Genomic DNA, 27,629 nt, shown 5'->3' on the forward strand with positions numbered 1-27,629 from the left:
TCAGAGAGAACTTGGTCATTTAGAGCCTTTGATGTCTTGCCATAGATGGTAGTGTCGTCAGCATAAATGTCAATGAATGATCTAAGTATGTGTTTTGGGAAATCATTGATGTAGATTAGGAAGAGAGTTGGGCCTAGGATGGGCCCCTGGGGAACACCAGCATTAATACTGTGAGCTTCTGATTTCTGCCCATCAACTACTGGGTTGATTCGAAGGTTGTAATGTGTTAGATGGTGGAACACTTCCTCCAGGTGTTGTTCATGTGTGTCAGCATCACTGCTGGCCATCAAGATGCTGTCAATATAAGCATAGATGTATGGTAGGCCACACAGGACTTTGCCCATCAACCTCTGGAAAGAACTGCATTGTACAAGCCGAAAGGCATTTTTAGGAATTCAAACAGTCCAAAGGGAGTTGTGATTGCTGTCTTTGAGATGTCCTCCGGAGCAACAGGAACTTGATAATACACTTTTGTCAAGACAATTTTTGAGAAATGCGGGCCACCTGCAGGCCTGAGGCAAAGTTGTGAATATGTGGGACAGAATCTCAGTCAGGCACTGTGGATTCATTGAGCATCTGGTAATCCACACAGACTCTGAATTCCCCATTACACTTGGGTATGAGGTGTAATGGTGAGGCATAAGGACTGTCCGAGGGACGGATGATATTATCTGTGAACATCTCTTCAAATGCTTTTTTAACATATGCTGATTTGTGCAGTGGGAGTCATCTTGGCCGTGAATATGCTGGTTGTCCAATGGTCTTAATGTAGTGTTGATTTTGGTGTTCATCTACATCAATAAGCTTAATCGATGTGTAATATCCTTGTACCAGTGCAGGATTTCTGTGTAGCATGGGTCGTGCTGCATTGTCACGCCAATTCCAGTTGATATAATCCCTGTGATCTTGATTGACGTTGTTTTGTCGGACAAGGTCCTTGTATTCAGGCAAGTTGTAGCGAGCCAAGAAGTCAGCACCAAGCAAGGGTGTTCTGATATTTTCTATGGCGAACGACCACTTGAAATTGCACCTGAGGTTAATATGCAGTGTCAGTCCCTAAGTTCAATAAGTTTCTATAGTGGACCCGTTTGCTGCCCAAAGTTGAAATGGTGTGGGTTTCAAGGTGGAAATGATGATGGGTGGTATCATGCTGATGGCTGCCCCAGTGTCAACTAAGAATTTAAGGCCATTATTACGGTCCCACACACAGAAGAGACGACTATGTCAGCTCATATCAACAGGAATTGTCATCATTGACTGTCAGTTTACTCATTTCCCTGGGTCCTATTGTGTCTGCAAGGCGGTTGGCATTTGCAGACTTGGTCACCAAATGACTGGTCATACCAGCATTCATCTGGCTTGTTGGTTTGAACTTGCATTATGTTTGCTGGTAGTTGATCCATCCATAGGAATCGGAGGATGGATTCTGCCATAGTATTGTTCCTGAGACAGCTTTTCATTAGACACAGGAGCTGAGATGAGTTTCTATCCCTCAAAGACACATTGGAGAATAGGTCTCTAATGTCCCATATACTTGAGGATAGCTTCTTTCAGGCAGGTATATGGGTGATGGTCGGGAGTGTTGAAGAGGATATCTTCTACTTCTTCAACAACTGATGCAGGCAGAGCCTGTACCACTAAGGTGTACTTTGTGTCTTCTTGAGTAACATTCCTGGCTGAAAAGATTGCCTCGTGTTGGGTGAACCAACTCCTGTTGTTTATTCCGTTATATGGTGCTAGTTGTATCGGTGAGGCTGATATATTGATTTTGGGTTTGTCAGATCGTTCTGCCATCTTCTCTGCCAACTATTTGCCTGTGTCTAACGATCACAACGGAGTCACCACTTGTTGCAGTGGGCCGGGAGGCGGTATGGAGATGCACCAATTGACTGTACGACTATAAAGTAGACACAAAGGCAAAAGAGTAACGGCAATAGCAAAAGAAGAATGACAAAAGCTGGAATTTGTTTAAAGACAACGGATCGTCTTTTATTAATCAAAAAGAAATAAATGCAAAGGGCAAATTCGAAAGGCCTAGAAATTGTGTTTGGTCCAATAAATTGGGATCAACCTCTAGATAGAACAGATTGACGTTAGTCCGCAACTGGAGGTAACCAGACGACAGTGGGTACTGGAACAGGACTGCTGCATGCCAGTAAGCACTGGAGGAGGTAGTGTGATGACAGTGAGTACTGGAACAGGGCTGCTGGACGTCAGTAGGCACTGGAAGTGGTAGCGTGATGTTGACCAGCACTGGAACAGGTAGCCGGATGTTGACAGGCACTGAAGTGAGTAGTCTAATGTCCACAGGGACCAAAAAGGGTAGCCTGATGGGCACAGGCACTAGAATGGGTAGCCTGACGAGTATAGACACTGGAACACTGCATGCTGCAGGAGGCACTGAAGGCTGCTAGAAGGCTGAGGGCTGCAGTAAGCACTGAAAGGCTGCAGTAGGCACTGGAAAGCTGCAGGAGGCGCTGGAAATAGCAGGAGTGAGTCAGAGTCTGCTGGTTGTAGAAGGGTAGTCTCAGGAAGAAGGCAAGCAGTAGTAGTTGCGTACATGTAGTTTGTGGTTTGCATAGAAGTAGTTTGTTGATCACATAAAAGTAGTGTGGAAAAGGTAGCCCTGAAAAGGGCCGTTTGAACTACTGACACTGTTGCTGAGTCCCTTTGGCAGTTGCTGAGCTCAAACGACTTGACTGAGAACGTCAACAGTCATGATTCGGCACTGCGTTGTGTAGATTTTGGCCGCAGACATGCTATATTCATGAAAGTGTTGTTACATCAGGCGTCATGCTTAGAAAAAAAAAAGACAAATGAATAGAATTAATGCTCTGATGAATTTTTCATCGTAAAAAGAGTCTCAGATGTACATTGATTGTGTTTATGCACATAGATGCATGTGAGTCGCACATGAGTTGCATATGAATTGCACGTGTATATTATGTGCGGGTCACGTGGTTAACATTTGTTGCGTGAAATGTTGTCATTGTGTGTTTTCTTTATTTGAATGGAAAAGTGGAAGTTTTCTGAAACACACTGCAATGTAGATGAAGAGAAAGAATGTAAAACACTTGGAAGAAATGATTTTTATTAAAGTGAAAGTCCTGATAGGAAAAAGTCTGTATGTAATCTGCTGGCTACCAAGAGTTGTCGATCTGGCTTACTAGTATCGTAACATTTTCGAAAGAGTGAGAGAAAGAGAGAGAAAAAGAGAGAAGGGGTTCACTTACTGAAAGCAATTCAAAGTTCATATAAATTCTTTTTAGAAAGTGTACAAGTTCCATTTTTACTCTAAATCTTCTTTAGAAAAAATCGTTGCCATCTTGTTTTGAGCGGTATCCGTTCTTCCATTAGACTGCGTTGACTTCTTTAGTCAAAGTTCTTTGTAGGATGTATTTTTAAGTGAGCGACCACAACACTTCCAAATCATCCCAGCCAAAATAAAGCGGACCGGATGATGGATAATCCTTTTGTAATCTTCCCCTAATAGAGTAAAGGCAACATAAAATTCACATTTCAGAGCTGAAGTCTTAAACAGGATTTCAGGTAACTAGAAACCGCTGTGACGAATCCTGTGTTTTCCTTTTTATCCTGGGATAATTAATGTCTTCGCAATTTGCTGCATATTCCAACTATTTTAATATCTAGTTAAGACAGAGAAGCTGTTCACAAAGTTTTCTGGTCTCCTTTTCCTTGCCCGAGACCTCAACAAAAATATGTCAGGTAACTTAAAATATATTCTTCTAAGACGTATTTCCAGCAACTCCTTCCTTTATGGAGTAGAAACAGCAACTGATATTTTTTTCTTTTCAAAAATGCTGCACGTGGATTTTTTGCATGCAAAAAGAGGCTTGCCGAATCAGTGAGCAGAACAGACTCATATGCTAAAGAAGAGGCGGATGAAGAATGAAACAGAGAGGGGGAAGGAAGAAGAAAAAAAATAAAATAGCTAGTGGAAATAATTTTCCACAGATCTTCACAATTGTTTTCATAATGCAGTTATTTAACAATTTAGCTGACCTTGGAAAGTTTTTGTTGATGGGTGTTGTTCATAGATGTAGCGGCCGATGTTTACACGTCAAAATAAAAATGCGTAAACTTGTTTGTGTTCATGTCGTCTGCACATACACTATCCTGAATAAAAATAATTATATTTTGGCCCAGTGAGAGAACTTTCTGAATTTATTCAAAATAGTCTTTCTAGGAGCCACCTAAATCTTTTAAAATACCAAATTTTTCTTTAATAAACCAATGGAACCCATGGAATAGGCACCCCTCTGTTAGATACTAATCTCCGCAACATCTCTCAACTCACACACATAAAAACATTAGCGAACACACACACACATACAACTAATTGACTTATTATCGTCTGCCAAATCTGCATAAAATTTATTCATAAAAATATTTCCAATCCTTCTCACTGAACTATGTTTCTAATATAAAAACAAATGAACATTGACTCTTATAAATAACTTCCAACGAATTGTAATTTACATAAATGGGCAAAGAAGTTTTGAATACGATTTTTCTGACCCCCTGTAAAGTAAGGCTCTTAATTAATCGATTCAGACTTCTTCAATGTCTTCAGCTAATGTATCCCCCTATTTTTTTGTTTTTTACAAGAACTCTAAAAATATTCACGAACATTTTATGTTTTTCCTATTGCTATAAACTTCCATTTTAGATGTATATAAAATTATCTCTTGTGAATATATGCCTTCTGAACTCATTATTTTTTAAAAAATTTTTTTTTTACACGGTGGTCACCACTTATCAAGGCCCGGAAGCCACTCAGGGATAAGGGTTATTGCAAGTACAGTACGTTAGTGTGGAGATTTGATGAAGTGTTTACTTAAGGGGGCAGTTCATTAGGAATTTGTTAACGTTGGACTTGAAGACATCCAAGTTGTAGTCAGGTGGGAAGCAGGCAGATGGAATATTATTTTGTTTTATTTATCGTATGACAATGTCTCTCATATTCTCATATCTAATAATAAACCATAAAAATACTTCTCCTATTACAAAACACTTAAAGTAATAGCTTAAAACTGGTGTGGAACACATCCCTAAAAGCTGGTGAACGATATTCTAAATAGACATAGTATTGCTAAATCAGGATTTTCCCCCACTTGCTTTGTCTTGAATAATGTCCTTTTAACAATTGTGGTCTGTCTCTCCACAAAATCATTCGATTTGGGGAAACCTGACATTAGATGGTCCAATTGCCATTATTGAGCAAATGCTTTAAAAGCTTCACAGGAATATTGTGATTCATTGTTACCGTGTGAAATAAAAGCAATATATTTTTTGTGGATCAACTGTGTTGTGATTTCTACTTCGCTGTCAGTGTGTGTATATAGTTGTACGAACGACAAAAGTAGATGTTAACATTTATATAGACCGGACAAACGCATTTTGAACAACCGGCCACAGTGAATATGTAACACCTTCTCCCTCTTCTTCTTCATCTTCATAGATATGATCGGATCAGTTGTTAGTAAGAAACTGTGTCTAAGTTTTTACCTTTGGGAATTTATGTAATTGTCGGTTACCCAGGCTAGTTTTTCATAAAGAAAAAAAAAAAGTTTCACAAACATCCAAAAAAGTTTCACAAACAAAGTTTCATTCTAACATTTAAAAGAATTTAATTGAATCATTTTTGGTAACGTGTAAGTAATAAAAGAGGAATAGAAAAGAGAAGATTGTTAGTAAATGAATACATCCACAAGCTGAAAGATGAGGAAAACTATGGGAGTACTGACCATCACCAATGGTATGTACAAACTATTGGGTTGACCAAAAAATCTCATTCGTTCTTTTGAATGTTGTCTTTCTGGTCTACTAAAAGATCGTTTTGTATTCCTATTCTTCAAGTCCTCTATTTGGGGTAGCAAGTTTGTAGAATAAAAAGACTAAATCTTATTCTAACATTTAAAACAAATTTATTGAATCATTTTCGTTAACACGTAAATAAAAGAGGAATGGTCGAGAGAAGAGTCAGTAAATGAATGCATGCACAGAAGAATTTAAGAATTGAAAGACATTTAAGACAACTTTATTGAGCCAGATTCGTTAACATGTAAATAAAAGGAAAAATAAAAGAGACGAGTGTCAGTAAATGAATGCATCCAGGAATATGAACGAAAACAAAAGATTAAAAAATCCACGTGATGTTAAATAAATGTCCCGTTAGTAGAGAAGAGAGAAAAGTGTTCGTATATGAAAGACAGGATAAATGTCTCATTTGTAAGAAAAGAAAAAGCGTTTTCATATTTGAAACAATGCGTACCGTACATCGGTGTTGAAGTCAGACTTTATCTATGTGTGTGGGTGTGTGTGTGTGTGTGTGTGTGTTGCATTAAGACCATTGCTGTGTGGCAGTAGCCATGTGCTTTGGCTCTGAATTAGTCACAATAAAAACAGAACAACAGTGTAAGACAGGACATGTATTAATAAAAGACAAACAAACGGTTACAAAATGAAAAGAGTGTTTTGCGTTCCAACGAGCATGCGAGGTGAACTCCGGAACTAGAACCCTACCTGGGATTGTTAAGAGTTCCTGTATATATAGATGGTGGTTGAGTCCATTCAGGGGGTGGTTCCCCTACAATACCATGTTAGACTCTTGGGTCTTCTTAGCAGAATCGAACCCAAAGAAAAAAATGTCCAGGAGTGTTTTGGTTGCATTTTAAGAGAAAATGTTTTTTAATTTTTTAGATGAGGATTGATAATTTGGATTATTTGGATTTTTCAGACTACTGATCTCATGTTGAGTGCTATTTTCACAACTTTTCAGTTGATGTAACCTCCGACCTTCTTCATGTGTATCTTGTCGAACTCGGGGATCTATACAAAATTTCAAATGGAACCCTTCATTTAATCCATGGGGGTAGCATGTTCTGCTTCTATCAACCATAAGTGCGTAGAAGTCCTAAGGACTTGTAGTAAATAAAGTACTTGATAAAATTCAGTTAAAAGTTACACTCTTCTGGAGGTTGGAAGTTCAATCCTCAGTGCGGGCGACACTCAAAATACAATTGCAAATTACTACCCAGTCATGCCTAATAGAACAAAAGCATGCTATTCCCTGTGGATTAAATAAAGGAAAGGGTTCTGTTCAAGATTCAGTGCAGATTCCCAAATTTGACAGAAAGATTCCCGAGTTCAACAAGAAACACCTAATGAAGGTCAGAGATTCCATTGACTGAAATGTACGTGAAAATAACACTCAAGAGAGAAGTTGATGGGGGGGGGGTCTAAGTGACGTGATGAGTTGTTGACAGTGCCCATCTTGAGAGTATGAAAGAGAAAGTCAACAGTGAACTATGTAGTGGACGTCATCGAATGTTGTCTACGACACCGAAAATGGTAAATTTATGGGTGAACGACAAATAATGAAACGGTGCTCACCAAAATACGTAACTTACAAACCGTATGAATTTATTACGGGCAACTGGTACAAGACATGTTTTATATGAAAATCAGGAGGATACTGCATGTTATTCAGATGTAAGAGAGAGAAATAGAGAGAGAGAAAGGAGGTCGATATCGCCACCTGTCAGTTGAAATATGCAACTCTGGAAATAAGGGGCAATAACCATATATGTCTCAAACTTGAGGGTGTTGTGTATTGTGTCTGTGTGCGTGCTGTGTGCGAGCTAGACTGAATAGTAGTTTGACGGCTGCCTCTATAGCTATTCCTTTTATAAATCTCCTATCACGTGCTCAGCTCGCCTGAGACATGGCCTCTGATTGGGCCAGCCAGAAGGGAAGTTGAACACTTGCACAGATCACTATCGAGTTGCTGTTGTTGTTTGCAGTACCAACGCTATGCCTGACAGGCAATTTTGGTTAAAATGTCAGACGTACTTAGAGCTAAGGTTGTCGAACTTGATAGAGTGACAAAATTAACAACACATGATCAGCAACAGATAATGATGTAGTCCACTTGAAATTAATATGCTGCAGAGTACGATTAGTCATCATGTAACCAAACCACCTTGCAGGGGCTGCTCTTTGCAAGGGGAAAGAAATGTCAATATTTATGACTGCTACAAACTTATGGCATTCAATAATGGCCATAGTTCCATCATGTACCACATTCAGCCTTCTTAGAGAGGCAAGCAAATCAATACTTCACCCAATGAACTATCGTTACTGGTCTTTTTTTCCTCAGCACCAAAGCCAACAAAGTTTAATAATTTCTAAATTGTTTTTTTTTTCTCTTGTTTGCAATATGTTGCTGATCCTGTGCAGTTCTAGGTGGTCCACTCTCCCGGGCTTTGCTTTCTCTTTTCGTTAAGGGGTTAATTTATTACTAATCATCTGAGGTGTTCCTACCGAGGAATTCCGAGGCACTTTTTGCAGTTCAGAGTGCTCTTCTTCTGGTATTTTTTGACTTTTCTGTCACATCTTCTCAATGTGGGAGGGAATTAAATAATCATCTGCATAAGTCTTTAGTTACCTTCTTTTTTTTTTTTCACATCACCCATTTTTCCTCTAGTTGAGAGCCCATGACTCCCTAGTTTGGGAAACCAACATTTTCTTTTTTTGTTTGTTTTAACTTTTTTTTTTTAAATATTGGCCAGTTATTCCACATCTCTGTAACTAGGTACGGGCAAAAATGGAAAAAAAATGGGGGATCTAGTTTTGAAAGCCGATTTATCATAATTCTTTTGTAGGTTTCCGACTACTTTTTAATTGTATTTGAAAGATACAGGACAAAACTGTATTTCCAAAAGGAAAAAAATATTTGTACACATGAAAAACAAAAAGTTATGAAAATGTTTTCACGGCGAGCTTCTAAATTCAGCTAAATTTTGAAGTTAAATAGATTCATTGTAAAAAATCCTTTAAAAGATAAATATTAGTTTTCTGGGTCTATTTCAAAGATAATTAGTAAAGTAAAGTTCTAAGATATTGAATTAAAATAAAAAAAAACACCTTGTTTGTACAAAACATCAATTAATTAGCCCAAAACCGAGTGATTCTGGGTTTCGCAAAATGCAACAAACTAAAATTTTGTAAACACGGAAATTACGAAGGCCCAAAATTTCAGGCAGTCGAAAGACTGTGAAAAAAATGATGTCATGTAATTAAAAGGAAGGAAGTTCTTTTTTTTTCCCAGTCGCGCATCCGTACATTCCTTTTCTGAACGTTTGTATTAATTTTTGCATTTTTTGATTTAATTATTTTTCTATGTTCTTATTTTTTAGGTTTGTATTACTGTACACATAGATTCGAAAAAGTTGTCAAAAAACAAATATATAACAAATAAATGTTATCAAAGGCAAGATAAGTTACTTTTCTACCAAACTGGATATATTTTTCGTGTTTTTATTCAATGTAACATATTTATTCAGCTCGAGAAACATACAGTGTTTACCGATGTATTGGAAAATTCAAGATGGCGTCTGATTCTCTCTTCAACACGGTAAGTTTGGGAAAAGATGTTATAAATAATAAACTAGACAAAATACTATTAAAAACCCGCCGAATATATGTCAACCTATGTCACGGTAACATATATTGAGCGAGTTTTTAGCAGTATTTTATCTGGGTTTTTATTTATAACACCTTTTCCCAAACTTACCGTGTTAAAGAGAGAATCAGACGCCATCTTGAATTTTCCAATACATCGGTAAACACTGTATGTTTTTCGAGCTGAATAAACATGTTACATTGAATAAAAACACGAAAAATACATCCAGTTTGGTAGAAAAGTAACTTATCTTGCTTTTGATAACATTTATTTGTTATATATTTGTTTTTTGACAACTTTTTCGAATCTATGTGTACAGCAATACAAACCCTTTAATTTAATTTTTTTTCTTAATTATTGTTCAATATTATATAAAAAAATATGTTACGCCGAAAGTTTCACATTCTTGCGAGCAAGGAAATTATTAAAATCTTGCATATAAAAATTATGCGAAACCCGTAATTAACAAAAAAAAAGTAGAAATATTTTTGGACATTATAATTTTTTTGTGTGAAAATATTAAATAAACAATGCTTAATTCAATGGTAATATCGGTAGTTCGAGAAATTCATTTTTCTTCGAGTTAATTCATTAATACGGATTTAGGGGATTTTTTCGTAATGTTCCTATAAAAATTATTTTATTTTATTTTTATTGTTACAAATTACGATGTTTTATTTATATAAAAAAAGCAAAAATAAAGTCTTGCGTTTTTTATTTACTACTGAAAACTATAACTTTAGTAAAGATATTCGTTGTTGAAACAAAATAATACATTTCCACTAAGATTTAAATAAAAATAATTAGTTCATTATATTCCGTGATCATCATTTGATAAATACTGAAAATTTCATTAAAATTGGTTAATTTCCTGATTTTTGGTGAATTTTTAAGTAAAGGGAGGGGTCAAAATGTTTATACATTTTGACCGTACTTATCTGTAACAGACTTGTTGTTTTATCTTTATCTTTCCTATACGCCCTTTTCTTTCATCGCCCCACCCCAAATAACTGAACTTTATTTCACCCCAGACAAGGAGGAAGTCGTTAAATGCTGCTATTTGAAAAGTTAAAACCGTTGTTCTTTTTCTCTCGGAGGCTACAGTGATTTCATACGTTGGAGAACGCACATGGTATTTTTTTCTTTTTAAACTTTTTCCCTATTTCATTTTAAGGTACTTAATGACGAGTGTGGACCCTGTGAAAAACATTGGTCTATTTAGCCATGAAAAACTTTTTCAGACCAAAATAATTTTTAAAAACGCCAAAGAAAATGCCAAATTGATTTTAAACTCCAAATTAATCTAGCGTGTTTTCCGTTTTTACTTTTTTTTTTTTTGAGTAAATTTAATTTATTTTGTGCTTGTTTTATTTCATTTTAATTCATTTTAAATTAATTTTTATTTTATTTTATCCAAATATTTTTTTGTACATTTATAATAATAAAAAAAAAAATTCTTACGCAACTAAAGGACTTCGATTCTTCTTATAATTTAAATTATTTCTTTAAATTATAAGAAAAATGAATTAAAATAAAAATAAATTTAAAATGGATTAAAATAAATTTAAAATGAATTAAAATAAAATAAAACATGAATGAAATTTACTCAAAGAAAAAAAACACGATCGATTAATTTGGAGTTTAAAATCAATTTGGCATATTTTTTTTTTTTTGGCTTTTTAAAAATTTATTTTGACCTATTCATGGCTAAATAGACACATGTTTGCGAAGGGTCCACACTGTGGACCCTTCGCAAACATGTGGACTCCACACTCTTCATTAAGTACCTATTTTAACTAATCAAAAAGCCAATAAATCTGTATTGTACACAAATACGGGACATTTTCTGGTGCACACACCAACCACACCCATTTTCTGTTTTCTTTAAAGTTTACCCAACAAATCCCGTAGTTTTACATACGGAATACCACTCGAATACGTTGAAACTTTAAAAACAAACTTTATGATGTATTGATGTACATACCTGTCAGAGAATGAAGATTCAAAATGGCGACCGACTCTCTCTTAAACACGGTAAGTTCGAGAAAAGGTCTTATAAATAATAAACTAGACAAAAAACTATTAAAAAAACACCGATTATATGTCAACCTTAACCTATGTCACGGTAATATATATTGAGCGAATTTCTAACAGTATTTTGTCTAGTTTATTATTTATAACACCTTTTCTCGAACTTACCGTGTTTAAGAGAGAGTCGGCCACCATTTTGAATTTTCCAATACATCGGTAATCAGTTTGGTAGAAAAGTAACTTATCTTGCCTTTGATAACATTTATTTGTTATATATTTGTTTTTTGATAACTTTTTCGAGGCAAGATAAGTTACTTTTCTACCAAACAGGATACATTTTTTTGTGTTTTTATTCAATGTAACATGTTTATTCAGCTCGAAAAACATGCAGTGTTTACCGATGTATTGGAAAATTCAAAATGGCGCCCGACACTCTCTTTAACATGGTAAGTTTTGGAAAAGGTGTTATAAATAATAAACTAGACAAAATACTATTTAAAAAAAAAACACCGAATATATGTCAACTTATGTCACGGTAACATATATTGAGCGAATTTCTAACAGTATTTTGTCTAGTTTATTATTTATAACATCTTTTCCTGAACTTACCGTGTTAAAGAGAGAGAGAGTCGGGCGCCATTTTGAATTTTCGAATACATCGGTAAACACTGTATGCTTTTCGAGCTGAATAAACATGTTACATTGAATAAAAACACTAAAAATATATCCAGTTACGTAGAAAAGTAACTTATCTTGCATTTGATAACATTTATTTGTTATATATTTGTTTTTTGACAACTTTTTCGAATCTATGTGTACAGTAATACAAACCCTTTATTTTGTTTCTCAAAGAAAAAAAAAAAGAATGGTTTGGTCAATTTTTACGACGTGCCCCACTGCCCAGCGTATTATAACACCCCCCCCCCATGTTAAGAATGGCTGTCGGAATAAACACCCCCAACCTTCCCATGTTAAGAACGGCTTTCGAGGTTGGGGAGGGTGTTTATTCCGAAAGGAGTTCTTAATATGAGGAGGTTGGGGTACTTATAATACGCTGCTGGACTGGGGCACGTTTTTTTTAAATTTTTTTTTTTATGAAAATAAAGTTTCGAGTTTTTTGTTTTTTTAAACTTATGAGGTAATCGTGAAGAAAGAGAGAGCCTGTTTCCTCCGTTTGACTATAGGTGGCGTTACTGTCTGTCCACCCAGTTACGGAAGCACAAAATGTATATAATGCCACCCTTGAAATAAAAATAAATGTTTTTGTTATATTTTAATTTTAAACATGGTTTTTTTTTTGGGGGGGGGTGCAAACATATTTAAGTTTTGTTTTTTGCTTTTTCAAACATATTTACGTTTTTTTTTGTTTGTTTTTGCAAGCATATTTAAGTTTTATTTTTCCAAACATTTACGTGTTGTTGCTTGTTTATTTTAAAACAGTTACGGTTTTTGGGTTTTTTTTTTTTTTTTTTTTTTTTGCAAGCATAAACTAAATATTTTTGAAATATTTTTCTTTTTGAAAAGTTTGCTTATGCACTTATTGGTACCGCGCTATTTTTTAATAGTAGTTTCAAGTAAGATTCAGGTTTTACAATATCCTTTTTCAAATATATATATATATATATATATATATATATATATATATATATATATATATATATATATATATATATATATATATATATATATAAATACTTGCGGAAAAGGTAAAATAAGTGCAGAAAAATTAAGAAAAAAAAGGGGGGGGGTCCATAAAAAAGATAAAAGAAAAAACGTTGATTTTTTTATTATTATCATAAGAGCGTAAAAAATACTCGCGGAAAAACGGTTGTACCCATAAATATGTTTAAAAGAAAAATATAGTAAAAACATTTAGTTTATGCTTGCAAAAAAAAAAAAAAACGTAAATGTTTAAAAATAAACAAGCATCAAAACGTAAATGTTTGGAAAAATAAAACTTAAATATGTTTGCAAAAAAAATAAAACTTAAATATGTTTGCACAAAAAAAAAAAAGAAACATGTTTAAAATTAAAATATAACAAAAACATTTATTTTTATTTCAAGGGTGGCATTATATACATTTTGTACTTCCGTAACTGGGTGGACAGACAGTAACGCCACCTATAGTCGAACGGAGGAAACAGGCTCTCTCTTTCTTCACGATTACCGTTTTATATTGATGAAAAGTGAGTTTGTGGGGTTTTTTTTTTTTTTTTAATGATTTATTTGTTTTTATGAAAGGTGAGTTTATCGGTGTCACTGTTTCAATCAGTTTCTTCATTAATGCCCATCTTGGGTTTCCGGAGGTAATCATAATTTCTTTATTAACACCTGTTCACAATGGAAAAAGCAAGCAAGAATAAAAACAAAACAAAACAAAAAAGAGCAATAAAAAAACGTAGTTATCGAGATATAAAAAGTTGTATTATGCATTGTATTCTTTAGCGGCCATCTTTTTACGCGCGTAACAAAGATGGCTGCCAAAGAATACAATGCATAAAACAACTTTTTATATCTTGATAACTACTTATTTTTCTGCAAAATTTCAATGCGATTTCCGTATTCAGCATAGTCGAAAACCGATACAAGTCGTCATTTAAAAGAAAATTGTCGCGGTGCGCCGGTGCGGTGAACCTACTCTAAAAAAAAAAAAAAATACCGAAAACTCACCATGGACAGCAATAAATATTTATTACAACATAAATGATCTTGCAACACAATCTGACACTTGACAAAAAGTGTACGGAATACCACGAACTGCTGAGAAGCATTGTTACTCATGCATTTTCGGGGTTGTTTTACTCTTCACATAGATTCGAAAAAGTTGTCAAAAAACAAATATATAACAAAATAAAGGTTATCAAAGGCAAGATAAGTTACTTTTCTACCTAACTGGGTAATTTTTTAGTGCTTTTATTTAATGTAGCATGTTTATTCGGCTAAAAAAAAAAACATACAATGTTTACTGATATATTTGAAAAATGCAAGTTGCAGCATGCTGGCTGTTGAACACGGTAAGTTTTGGAAAATGAGTTTAAACAAAAAATTATACAAAATATTGTTAGAAACTCACTCAATATATGTTACTGTGACATGGGCGGACATATATTCGGTGGGTTTTTAACAGTATTTTGTATAATTTGTTTGTTTGAACTCATTTTCCCAAACTTACCGAGTTCAACAGCGAGCATGCCGCCATTTTTCTTTTTAAAATATATCGATAAACATTGTATGATTTTCGAACTGATTACACATTTTAAAGCGAGTAAAACCACTAAAAACTTTCCCAGATAGGTAGAAGAGTAACTTATCTTGCCTTTGATAACAATTATTTGTTATATATTTGTTTTGTTGACAACTTTTTCGAATCTATGTGTATAGTAAAACAAACTTGCATGTTCTACTTCTGTCCTCTCTGTTCTAATAAATGTCTATCCTGACCTCATTACCTTGTCAACAACTATCACCTAAGGACTATGCACCTGGATGAACTCAAAGTCATCAAGCATTATAAGTGTTTTAATGTTTTGTTTTTGTTTTTTTGTTGTTTTTTTTTTTTCAATATTTCGTACTCCAAGAAAATAGTTGAAAAATATCCAGAAAACTTTTCAAATTTCTTTTTTCATTTGTGATACCATGTGATCTCCTGCTCGACAACATTGCTGACCCCAACATTATTTCTGTGGTCTTCTTCTCCTTCATCTTCTCTTCTGGCCACATCATGGTCTTTCACATTAGCAGCTATCATGACGGTTCACACGGGTTCATAAGTATAAAAAAATTAAATAAAAAAACAAAAACTCCAATACATTCTATAAATATCAGTTGCACTCTGTGTGTGTGTGTGTGTGTGTGTAACACCATCGACTTTCTGAACACTAAAGTCTACATCTACATCTATTGTCGAGGCTGTGTTTGTCAGTCGAGTGATCAATTTATCTTGAACTCCTAAAGCTCTCTTGATCTGCATTCAACCGTCTCCAACTTGCAACTGTAGTCAACTGTCACTTTCATCAACCATTACAAACCCAAGAGTGTCTGCAAACTGTTCCTAACTGTTATAAAACTTATTGCCACTCCATTACACCCTAATTCACAACCTTATATCAGCTTTCTTTTGTGTGCCTTGGTGAACAACTTCTGTTCTGAGCATTTGTTCTGCTGATAAACTCATTTCCTTTTTTTTTTTTATCTTTCTCCCCTACTTCTTAACACTTGGATGAGGGGGAAACCTGGATAATATCCTGTAGTACTTACCAACAAAACAAACGCCCATGTGTTTGTGCCTTGTGTAGGCATGCGCGACAACAAAACTTGGGTTTTTATAAGCGGAGGTTTCGAGGTTGTCAGGAATCTCTGGGCGCATGCGCAAGAGGGGGGATTGAGATAGTGGTATAAAAGGCAGGTCGAGTGAGAAGGTTGTTGTGGTTGTCATTGGACGTTACAGTGACGCGTGCGTTAGCAGGTGATTAAGAAGCTGTTTTTTTTTTTTGTGTCAAGTCGCGCACCTCGGTGAAGATCATATAAGTCATGCACCTCGGTGAAGGTGAAGGTCATAAGCTATTTCGGCGATTTCGTTTTGTCTCTTTTCCTGGACAACTATGGCTGCGGCAAAGTTTGATTTAAAACTGGTACCCAAATTCGACAGATCCACTTCTGTTGTCGACTGGGTCGAAAGGGTTGAGCTGACCTGCAACCTCTGTGAAGTAAAGGGGGTGCATACCGTGATTCCCCTGAGATTGGCTGGAGGCGCCCTAAGTGTATATCAGCAACTTAGTGCCGTGGAGAAGGCTGATGTTACCTGTATAAAAAATGCTTTATACAAGGCATTTGCCATGGATCCCTGCACGGCCTATGAAACATTTGCCTCTAGGAAGCTCATGCCAGGAGAAACCGTGGACGTCTTCTTCGTGGAGCTGAAGAAATTTGCAGTTCTATTTGGCAATGGAGTGTCAGAGCAAACACTGGCATATGCGTTTGTGGCTGGCCTTCCCACCCATGTTAAGCAAGTGTTGAGGGCTTCCACCAGCATATCTGTAATGCCCATGGAACATTTGTTAGAACGCGCTAGAGCCATTATCAGAGATGAAGAGGACCTGAGGGAACCGGTTGTAATGATGGTGCAGGCAGCCAAGACTAATGCTGAAAAGAGTCCTAGTTTGAGACCCACGGCCAACGGGAGATGTTTCTGCTGCGGCCAGCGAGGCCATTTTGCAAGAAGTTGTACTAATAAGGAGCGGGGGCGCCCGCGCTGTTTCCAATGTGGTAGTTATGGACATTTATCCCAAAATTGTGCGGGAAATACATCAGGGGGCAGGACGTCAGCGCCGCCCTGTTCCCTGGACAAGAGTTAATTGAGGCGCAACCGACAATAAATGTGTACGTGGACCAAGTGCCTTGTTCAGCTCTTCTCGACTCCGGGTGCTCACTCACCATCATGAGTGCCAAGTTGTGTCGAAACTGGACAAAGCAGAACATCAAAATAACCACAATAGGTGGCAATACGCAAGCTTGCTGTGGAGCTGGAACTGTCAAAGTCCACACAGACTCTGGTGTGGCCGCAGACATTAATGTGCTGGTGATGCGAGGGGATTTGTTGGGATTTGATGTACTGTTGGGATATGATGCTATTAAGGCACTGGGGGGAGTTGTTATCGGAAGAGATGGGACTGTGCGATTTTTGGAAACCCCAGTGTGTGCTGCAGTTCACATTGATCGGCCTGATTTTAAGGTGGACTACGACTAGTGGTGGGACGATTAATCGGAATCGGAATCGTTAATCGTAAGAATCGTGTATTTTGGGAGGTATCGGAATCAGAATCGCATCGTTAAAAAATACCTTAATTTTCCGATTCCTTCATTACGATTCTTTTAGTCTGATGTTGAAAAAAAAGAAAAAAATTTCCTGATATTTCTAACCGCAAGAGAGAAATGTAGCATGTTATAAAAAGAAACCAAAGAAATTCATTATTAACCGGGCAATACTTAGTACCCCTCCCTTACAAGGTTCATTCATTCAGATCTATTGTAATCAAAACTACAAAAGAGTTAACTTGAAAAGAAGTATGCAGGGCTCTACATTGCGAGTAAAAATAAAAAAAACGCTTATCTTTTTGGCGATTGTTTTTTTTACTGACAAATCTAATACTGAATGAAAATGCTTTTTCAACTTATATTTTCTTAAAATAAAACGAGCAAAGTCAAATTATTTAAACAGTAAAAGGTTTAATAGAACAATATACTTTTTTTTAAAAAGAAGGCTTTTGAAAGAAATATCTCTAAAATGAAATTGATCACGTTGTATTATTTCGCAAAGTTTTGACAGTAGTCGGCTTCTTTTGAAGTTTCAAAAAAATCGACCCCATACCTATCTCTTCCAAACCTAAAGTTATTAAATAACCCCTTCGTTAATTTAAGGGTAATTAATTCAATTCAGTCAAGTTTTTTTTTTTTTTAATTTCATTGAAATAAAATCCATTATTTTATTTTTTTTTTTTTCTCCAGAAAGATAAAACCCTGAATTTGATTATATTAAAAGCGGAATAATATAATCTTTTTTCTAGATTTTTAAATTGAAAATGAAAAGTGTTTTGCGCAGTTTTTTGCCAAACGAAAAAGAAATTAATATATATATTTTTAAAAGGTTTTGTAATCAATTAATTTTTATGTCTAAATAATATTTACGATTAATTAAATGATTTCATTTTAAAAAGTATTTATGAATAGAATTTTACTTAAGACTTATAGTTTAGCAATATTGAACCGCATCAACCATGTGTGAATTGAACACAGTCAACCAAAAAAAAAATTCAAAAGAAAATGCATATTTGCATTTCATTATGTAAACTTTTATACATTGGTTTCAAAAATTAAATTCTATAAATTTTTTTTGTTAACTACCGGTTGGTACAATTTACCGCCCCATCCCTTTATATTTTTTCTTTTTGTCTTTTTTAGCGGATTATTTTCAATTAATTATCCAAATAAGTGACTAGCTTTAAAACAAAATTTAATAGTAAATTATTTGTTTACAGATAAACTGAATTTTCTAATATGGCCCAAAGTCCAAAAAAAGTCTTGCATGGAAACTTTTTTGAAGTTGATGAAGATGATGAGTTGAAAGCCATTTGCAAAGTCTGTCAAATTAAAATATCGCGAGGAATAAAACCATCTAACATGACCACAACCAACATGTTAAAACATTTAACTATGAAGCATCCAAATAAATTGGAGGAGCAAAATAAAAAAGAAAAGGAACAAAAAATTACCAACTAGTCACTCAGAGCAGTTTTATTAGTGAAGGTCGAAATCGCAGTGTCTTTTTTTTTTGCCTACGTCACCATCTAGGTGTCACCAATTTTTTTTAACTCTCCTTAACTTCAAAGAGTAAATACAATATATACAACTAAAAAAATAATTTTTAAAAATGCTGATTCTATTCATAACTAGAAATTAAAACTTAGGTAAAGATAGCTGACTGACAGCAACAGGAGCACTGGTTAACTACTGAACCACGTGGAAAGGTGTGGGGGGGAGGAAAAAAAGGAAATTAAATGATAATAAATTATGATAACCGTCTTTGAAAGGCACTAAACTCCTAAAATTTACTTCTTTAAAATTTTAGGCGGCACTCCCCGGCGATTTTAAAGCACTCTCTCTCTCTCTCTCTCTCTCTCTCTCTCTCTCTCTCTCTCTCTCCAAAAAAAAAAAAAAAAAAAGAAAAGATTTAATTTTTAAGTTTGGGAAAGATATATTTATTATAACCGAATTCCTGTATGAAGACTGGATCTACTTTATTGGACGTTAATTTGTGAGATAAGTAATTTTTCAATGTTTAATATGTTTTTAAAGTTTCAATTATCAATTAAATTTTTTTAATTGCGTTTATTTTTCAATTTATTTATAAAAAACAGGGTTTTAAATGTATTTTTCAAGGTAACAAGCTTCGAAAGAAGTCTAATAAAAAAAAATCTCTTAATTTTTAATTTCGACAACCTGAGAATTTAATTATTAAAAAAATATTGAAATGTGACATTTTTTTATTTAACATTTCTATTAGTTCAATTAATTTTCTTTCAATAATTCATTTCACTCAACAAACTTCACCATTTTTTTATTTTTTTTAATTTTTTTTTATCGTTTTCTGTAATTTTGGTAATTATGTTTGCTCAATTTTATCTAGTATTTCATTTGTTTTTTTATAGTGGTATCATTTTTATATGTGTTCCTTTGATATACCCTATTTCAAAATTAGTTTGGCTAAACTTATTCTTCACGTTAGAAACAACGTGTAAAAGCAATGAAAAAGTAAGAAAAAATAATAGTTGTTAACTACTCCTTGTGAATTATGGAGGTCTGAAGAACTGCCGTCACAAATACAACTATCAATAGCCAAACAAAAAATCGTTTTTGAAATTCCTTTAATTGTAACTTTTCGCTATACCTACCTTTTGGTATAAAACACAAAAACTTTCGATTAATGGTATTTCTCATATATGGTCGTTAACTTTGGAAAGGTTATTTTGTATCTACGGCGCCATGTCACGTGGTATATTGTTTTTTTTTTATTACGCACGTTCATTTATAAATTATCAAATTAAATATTTATCTTTTTTATATTTAATTAGTATATATTTTCTTTCTCTTCCGCTATATTTTTTTTATTTAATTCATTAAATCTGTTAATTATGAGGACCAAAATAATGAATCGTGTGTATTTATTCTCTAATTTTCTTGTTTTTGTTCGGTTATATAAATTCTATTTTATTTGTTTTTGCTCTGAAGGATAAATTCTATTTTCTTTGAGTTTTTTTTTCTGTATTCCAATTAAGTAAAATAAATTTTCTCTAAAATAAATTTTGCTAATTTTTCCGTTTAGTTTACTATATAATAATTTTATTTAAACCAAAACACGACGGTGTAGACATAAAATATCTCTTCCAAAGTTAGGGAACATATTTGGGAACTACCGACCATAAGTATAAAACTACCTGGTATATTTCAAAACAATAATTCCCTAGGAATCGGAATCGGAATTGTACTTGGTATCGGAATCGTTAATCAATATTTTCCTGGAATTGGAATCGGAATCGTATAAAAATTAAGAATCGTCCCAACACTAACTACGACCCTCACCAAAAAGCATGGACTGCATCGTGGAAGTGGACAGAAGGAAGGGCGCCAACCGAACTCAAGAATAGCATTGCAGAGTACTCGATACCCGACAAGGCCCATAATGAATACGAGAAGGAACTTGAGGCATGGATCCAGGATGGATGGCTGATCCCCTACCCAAACAAGCTGGGACCACCCAAGGGTCTGATTCCCTTAATGGCGGTAGTCCAGCATAACAAATCAAAAGTTCGTCCGGTGCTGGACTATCGTGAACTCAATAGATACATTGAGACGTACACTGCCGATGCTGACGTGTGCGCCAGCAAGCTGAGAGAATGGCGCCAGAAGGGCTCCGATGTGTCTATAGTAGACTTGCGGAAGGCTTATTTGCAGGTGCGAGTGGATGAGACATTGTGGCCATTCCAGACAGTATGGTTCCGGGGTCAGAGATACTGCCTTACTCGACTTGGCTTTGGGCTGAATGTGGCACCGCAAATCATGAAGACCATCGTAAATGCAGTGTTGTCCCAGGAAAAGACCACTGAGGACACAACATCGGCCTATATTGACGATGTGTACGTCAATGAAGATATACAATCTGCGTCGCACGTCAGAGAAAAGTTAGCTCAATTCGGGTTGGAGTGCAAGGATCCCGAACGTCTGAGGGATGGAGCACGGGTATTAGGATCGGACGTTTGCGGGAAAGACGGTACCTTACGATGGAGGCGTGTCAGTGAGATTCCAAACATCCCTGATGTTATTATGCGGCGGACTATTTTTTCCTTGTGTGGGAAACTTATTGATCACTTGCCAGCGTGTGGCTAGCTCCAAGCAGCTGTGGGGCGTCATCAAACGCAGGGCAAGTTTAGTAACTACAGGTTGGGATGATGTATCTGATGATGCTCTTCTAACTCTGATGACGACAGAAACCCTAGAGAGAGTTAACAAGGAGGACCCTGCCCATGGAGAATGGTGTGTCGATGGAGACACTGTGAATGTGTGGGTTGACGCTAGTTCTTTGGCATTGGGAGTGTTATTGGAGCAACGTGGAAACGTAATTGAAGACGCGTGCTGGCTGCGACCCGTGAATGATGCTCAACACATCAACCTGGCGGAACTGGATGCTGTTGTGAAGGGTTTAAATCTGGCACTGCAATGGCAGTCAAAGAAGTTGCACTTGTACACAGATTCTCTCTGCGTCTACCACTGGGTGTCCGATACTTTTTCGGGACGAACGAGAGTCTGCACTAAGGCAGCCAGTGAATGTTAATCCGGCGGAGGCTAAACACCCTGAAGAGTCTGGTATTGGAGTATGACCTGTCGGTGAGTGTAACACTCGTGGCATCACACTGTAATCGTGCAGACCAACTAACCCGTGTGCCTCACAAATGGTATGAAGCTGTGAAGACAGGCATGGAGTTCGCTGCTCGATCTTGCGCAGTTGGCGCGATTAGCTCATGCCAAATACAAAGAATTCATGTGCAGAGTGGACATCCAGGTATCAAAAGAACTCTGTATTTTGCGAGGTGTGTGGACCCGGCAGTGACAAGGGCGGATGTCAGGCAGATCATCAAGCACTGTGAGGCATGCCAGTCTATCGATCCTGCACCTGAGCAATGGCAGAAGGGTCGATTGGAGGTTGAGCATGTGTGGCAACGAGTAGCGATGGATATTACCCATTACAGTGGTAAGCCCTTTCTAACCCTTATCGACTGTGGACCCACTCGTTTTGCGGTGTGGTGGAAAATGACCAGGCAGGACTCAGCAAATGTTGTCCGCCAACTGTCATCTATCTTTTCTGAGCGAGGTGCGCCGGAAGAGATATTGACGGACAACGATGCTGCTTTTTGTAGCCACCAAGTTCGGCAGTTGTTGAATGAGTGGGGTGTCTGACTACGACTGCGATGTGCTCATGTGCCATCAGGGAATGGCATTGCTGAGAGGAGCCATCGCAGCATCAAGAGAATTGATGCCAGAAAGCAATGCACCATTACGGAGGCCACGTATTGGTATAACATCACACCAAAGGATGGGAAGACACTAACAACAGCACCGGCCAATGCTATACACACATACCGTGTTAGGATAAAGGGCATTGACACTGTCCAGCCAATCGACGAGGAGAGTCATGACAAATACAAGGTAGGGGATCCAGTTTGGGTTGGACCCCTGGAAACCGGTGCACCATCAAGTTCAAGCGAGAACGAATATCTGGAGTGGTCAGCCAGCAGTCGGCCCTTGTTGATAGAACCCCACGCCATGTGCGCGATCTTCGCCCAGCTAGTGAAGTACATCCCACAACTACAGAGAGCGATGAATCATCAGATGATGAGCTGCTGATAAGTGAGGTCACCGAGCAAGAGAGTGGTAGTTGTAGTTCGTCTGATCAGGCAGAATCAGAACCAGAACCAGAACCACACCCAGAACCAGAACCTGAATCCGAGATTGTAAATACCACCCTTCGCAGAAGCCAACGAACTAAGAGGCCACCCTCCGGAGTGCACTCTATGTGATCATCAGATCAGGGGGGAGTGTAGTACTTACCAACAAAACAAACGCCCACGTATTTGTGCCTTGTGTAGGCATGCGCGACAACAAAACTTGGATTTTTATAAGCGGAAGTCTCGAGGTTGTCAGGAATCTCCGGGCGCATGCGCAAGAGGAGGGATTGAGATAGTGGTATAAAAGGCAGGTCGAGTGAGAAGGTTGTTGTGGTTGTCATTGGACGTTACAGTGACGCATGCGTCGTTAGCAGGTGATTAAGAGGCTGTTTTTTTTTTTTTTGTGTCAAGTCGCGCACCTCGGTGAAGATCATATAAATCGTGCACCTCGGTGAAGGTGAAGGTCATATATCGCACATTCATTATATACTTTTTCTATTTTTTTTTTTTTTTTCATTTGCTTTCTTTGCAGAAAAATGGAAGAACTCAAACTTTCTTTTGTGTGCCTTGGTGAACAACTTCTTATACCTTTGTTCTGCTGATAAACTTATTTCCTTTTCTTTTTCTTTTTTTTTTTTTTTTTTTTTTTTTTTTCTTTCTCCCCTACTTCTTAGCACTTGGATGAGGGGGAAACCTGGATAATATCCCACATTCATTATTTACTTTTTCTATTTTTTTTTTTTTTCATTTGCTTTCTTTGCAGAAAAATGGAGGAACTCAAACTTGAACGAGTGCGGAATCGTTTGCTCTACTGTCCAATATGCCTGGATGAATTCGATGACCCCCGGTGGCTACCCTGTCGTCATACGTTTTGCTTCAAGTGTCTAGAACAACTGAAAGATAATTCATCTTCGTCTTACATCCAGTGTCCGGAATGTCGCTGTCAGACATCCACAAAAGAAAATTTTCCAGTCAATTTCTTGATTATGAGTTTAAAAGAAGAAATGGAAGCATCTACTTCTCCAAAGCTGTGTGACGTATGCCACAAGCAATATCATTTTGTAAAGTTTTATTGTGAAAAGTGTAGCCTGGATCTTTGCGATTCTTGTACTCCAGATCACAGCCTCTTTGTTCATACATCCTCTCACAAAGATTTCTTAATCAAGAAAGCTGATTTTCCTAAACTGAAGATCAAGATCCCGTGCCCTGTACATTTAGACGAAGTTCAGCAGATGTACTGTAACAACTGCAAACAAACTCTATGCATACAGTGTTACTACGCATCGCATAAGAAACACCAAACGATGCCATTGAAACAGAGGAGTGAAATATTTAAAAAAGACATTAAACAAAAGTTGACCTCATTCTGTAGGTTGTCCCATGAAGTCGACGTCTGCCTATTAGAATTGGACATTGTTGAAGAAAATCTGATTCACATGTACGATTCGACGATTAGAGAAATGAACCAAGAAAAAGCTCTTCTTTTAGAAGCGATTGAATGCAAAATCACCCAGCACGTGAAACACCTTCGCTCGTGGCAGAAAGAAGTTTGCGCGTCGATCCAGTCGCAGCGGATCATGATGCAGAACTATTGCAACAACATTGATCGGTGCAAAGACATCTTTGTAAAGATCCGAGACGACCAGATTCCTACACCGGCGATTAACTCATTCGATAGATATTTGAAGCTGATAAAAAGTGAATACGAACAGCTTCGGAGCCCGTGTTTAATAAAAAGTCCGATATTTAATAAAGGTTGGCGTCTGAAGATTGAACCTTTTTTATGGATCTTTCTCGGATGGCCAAGCTTTACACCATTTCACCTAAAATTATATCCACTATGGAGAAATCTTGCTTGGACTTTTAAACCTTTAAAATTATTTTTATTCTTAATGACTTTAATGTCTGTCTTCTTTGCTATTTGTAAGCTTATTTACAATGTCTTTGAGAGCGGATTGAGTTTTGATACAGGATTTGCTATTGCTATTGAAGTTTATTTACTTTTTAGTTTATTATTATGCTTGTTTTAGCTAGTGATGGGACGATTCCAATATTTTCCCCAATTCTGATTCCTTTAAAATCTCTAAATATTGAGCTATTGAAATTTTTTTTTGAGGAGGGAAAGTGGGAGGGATTACTATAAAAATCTATATAATATGTGCATATATTTTCACAAATGTAAAAATACACTTGTGGGGGGAGGGATGATCTATAGATGTTAGTTTTACTGGTAGTTTAAAATCAATAAATATTTATTGTATTTATTAATACCAGCAATTTAAAATAGTTTTAAATACAAACAAACAAAAAATAATTAAAAGAATCGTTTTTTGGCATCAAAAACAGGCTAAAATTTTTCAGATTCCGATACCGATTCCAGTGCCTTAAAATGTTCAGAATTTTTCAATTTCTGATTCTGACTAAACGTTCTAAGACTAGTTTTAATCAAACTAAGGGTGTAGCTGAATGGAAGCCGATTCTTTGATTTTCATAGATTATTCTGTTTTCGCCTTTTGAGAATTAGATAGGTATGACTCCACTCCTCTACCAATAGAATTCAATTCACAATACTCAAAACATATAGGGTGCGGTTTTTAGAGGCAACAAACTTTAAATAAAAATAATCACAGAAAAATATTTTCATTATACAAATATATGGTTTATTCCAAAAATTGAATTTTGGCATTTATAATTTTAATACAATAGGCTCACCCATGCATGGCATAATCTAGAGGTTCAATTTTCACAAGTCTACACATTAAATTAGGCAATATTTTAGCAATAATGCATCGAATATTGTCCTCGAAATGGTCTATTGTGTCTGGTTTATCAGTGTAGACTTGGGACTTTACATATCTCACAGAGAAAATAATCTAATGGGGTTAAATCGCATGAATGAAGTGGCCAATTCATCAAATCTGTCTCTCAGTAAATTGATCACATTGTGCACTGCGTGACCTGTGGCTCCCTCCTGCTGAAATCACATTATGAATTATCAAACCAAGCTGAACTAAAAATAACCAATAATTTCCAAATTTGCAATTAAAAAAAAATAGTTGTCGATTTAAATTTCGCCGCCTCTAAAAAAAACACCCTATATATTAATGTTTCAAGTTTCTAGTAATATTTACAATTCTCAATTTGTGGGGATTCATCTTTCTGGACGGTGAATGGTCAACAGACCTTTTATCTTGCCCTTCTTTTCTTCTTCATTCCCAATATCTCATTATTACCCTAACAGGGGAGGTTCCATCTCCCCTTGAGACTTATCTTCATAATTATAAACGTTTTTCTAAATTTCGTTAACCACAATATTTCTTTTATTAAGTGTTATCAAGCTTTTAACTATGGAGAAATGACTTTCGACAGTTGACTAATCATCAAACCTCATCTGTCTTGCATACAACCATATATGTCTCTTCGGTTTATTCATCCACCGATCCAGTTATTCATTCTTTTGAATAAGCAACATCATCAGCCGACCCATTTCCACGCTTGTTTATTCTCTATGCAAATAAGTAATAAAACTCGTCGACTTCAGGTCTGCCACATTTTCTGTTTGTTTATAAAGTCGTTTTAATATCAACCCTTTACTGACTATTCATTCTGATTATTGTAAAAGCCATATTTGTTTGTGGCTTACGAAAGGCAGATGGCCTAGTCCCCACTTACAACCAGTAATCAGGGAATTTTGTTGATGCATCCACAGTACATCATAATGAGAGTTATTGCCCTTTATCATAACACTAGCGAGGGGTACCTGGCGTTGCCCGGGTGTTTGTAGGTGTGTGTGAAAAAAAAAACACAGGTGCCCGTGAAAAAAAAGCCTTGACGATGCGCAGTTGGAAAATAGTAAAGTGTGAAAAAAAAAAACAGGTGCGCGTTTTTGATTGACGTGACGGCGATAGGTATTCAGCAGTTAGCATTTTGTGCGGGACAGTTTTTAATGAGGTCAATAAATCGGTTTGTTTGTTTTTAAAAACCCGCTCCCCCGTCTGATATGACGAAGTCGACATTGACCAAACATTCACCGGCTCTGGGCCTGTGTTTATTTATTTGCTTCCCCACTGAGCAAATTAGGCAGGAGGCCGTTTTTTAATGTGGAGATAGGGGAAAGGGGGAGGGAAAGAGGGGATCCAGCTCCCGAGAGGAGGGAAGTGGGAGCTGGATTAGAAACTGTTGGTAGGAAGGGTTGCCCCTTCAGTGACCAAGGTCAGATATGTGGGGTTACCCCCACATATGGTCTTTGCTAGTCATAGCTTTGCCACACCTTGACCCTGCCGCCCGGACCCCCGAGGGGGTTTTGGGGCTGTGATTAGAGTCGAGTTTCGCTTTTTGTTTATACCGAAAACCGAATGTAACGTGTGCCGATGCGGGAAATGTGGAATAATTAACGTTTGAAAGTCAATAAAATTAAATAGACAGGCGAGCTCCATGGTTAAGTGTGAGATATTACAATTTATAGATGATATAAAAAGTTTTAAGAAGTTGTGAACCGAGCGAGCGCTTCTCTGAAAGAAGCCTTTTGTGGACATCAAGGAAAAGTGTACGTACATACATACATATATTTTCGCTTTTATATATATAGAAGATTAAATTTTCTTATTTCACAAAA

At 36.3% G+C, this 27,629-nt stretch overlaps 1 protein-coding gene across 1 annotated transcript; it reads left to right on the top strand.

Annotated features, from left to right (window-relative positions):
* The first annotated feature begins 10,491 nt into the window (after positions 1-10,491).
* On the top strand, positions 10,492-26,554 carry LOC145291208 (E3 ubiquitin-protein ligase TRIM45-like). Its single transcript, XM_080136791.1, has 2 exons — positions 10,492-10,619; positions 23,778-26,554. The coding sequence occupies exon 2, from the start codon at positions 23,782-23,784 to the stop codon at positions 25,042-25,044; it is 1,263 nt and encodes a 420-aa protein (XP_079992917.1). The 5' UTR covers positions 10,492-10,619; positions 23,778-23,781; the 3' UTR covers positions 25,045-26,554.
* Positions 26,555-27,629: the final 1,075 nt, after the last annotated feature.

Source organism: Euprymna scolopes, chromosome 12 (assembly GCF_053919585.1).
Source record: "Euprymna scolopes isolate OS-2025 chromosome 12, ASM5391958v1, whole genome shotgun sequence".
Lineage (NCBI taxonomy): Eukaryota > Metazoa > Mollusca > Cephalopoda > Sepiida > Sepiolidae > Euprymna > Euprymna scolopes.

Excerpts from the sequence above, each read along its gene's own strand:
- LOC145291208 (XM_080136791.1), top strand. The coding sequence starts at position 23,782 with ATGGAGGAACTCAAACTTGAACGAGTGCGGAATCGTTTGCTCTACTGT.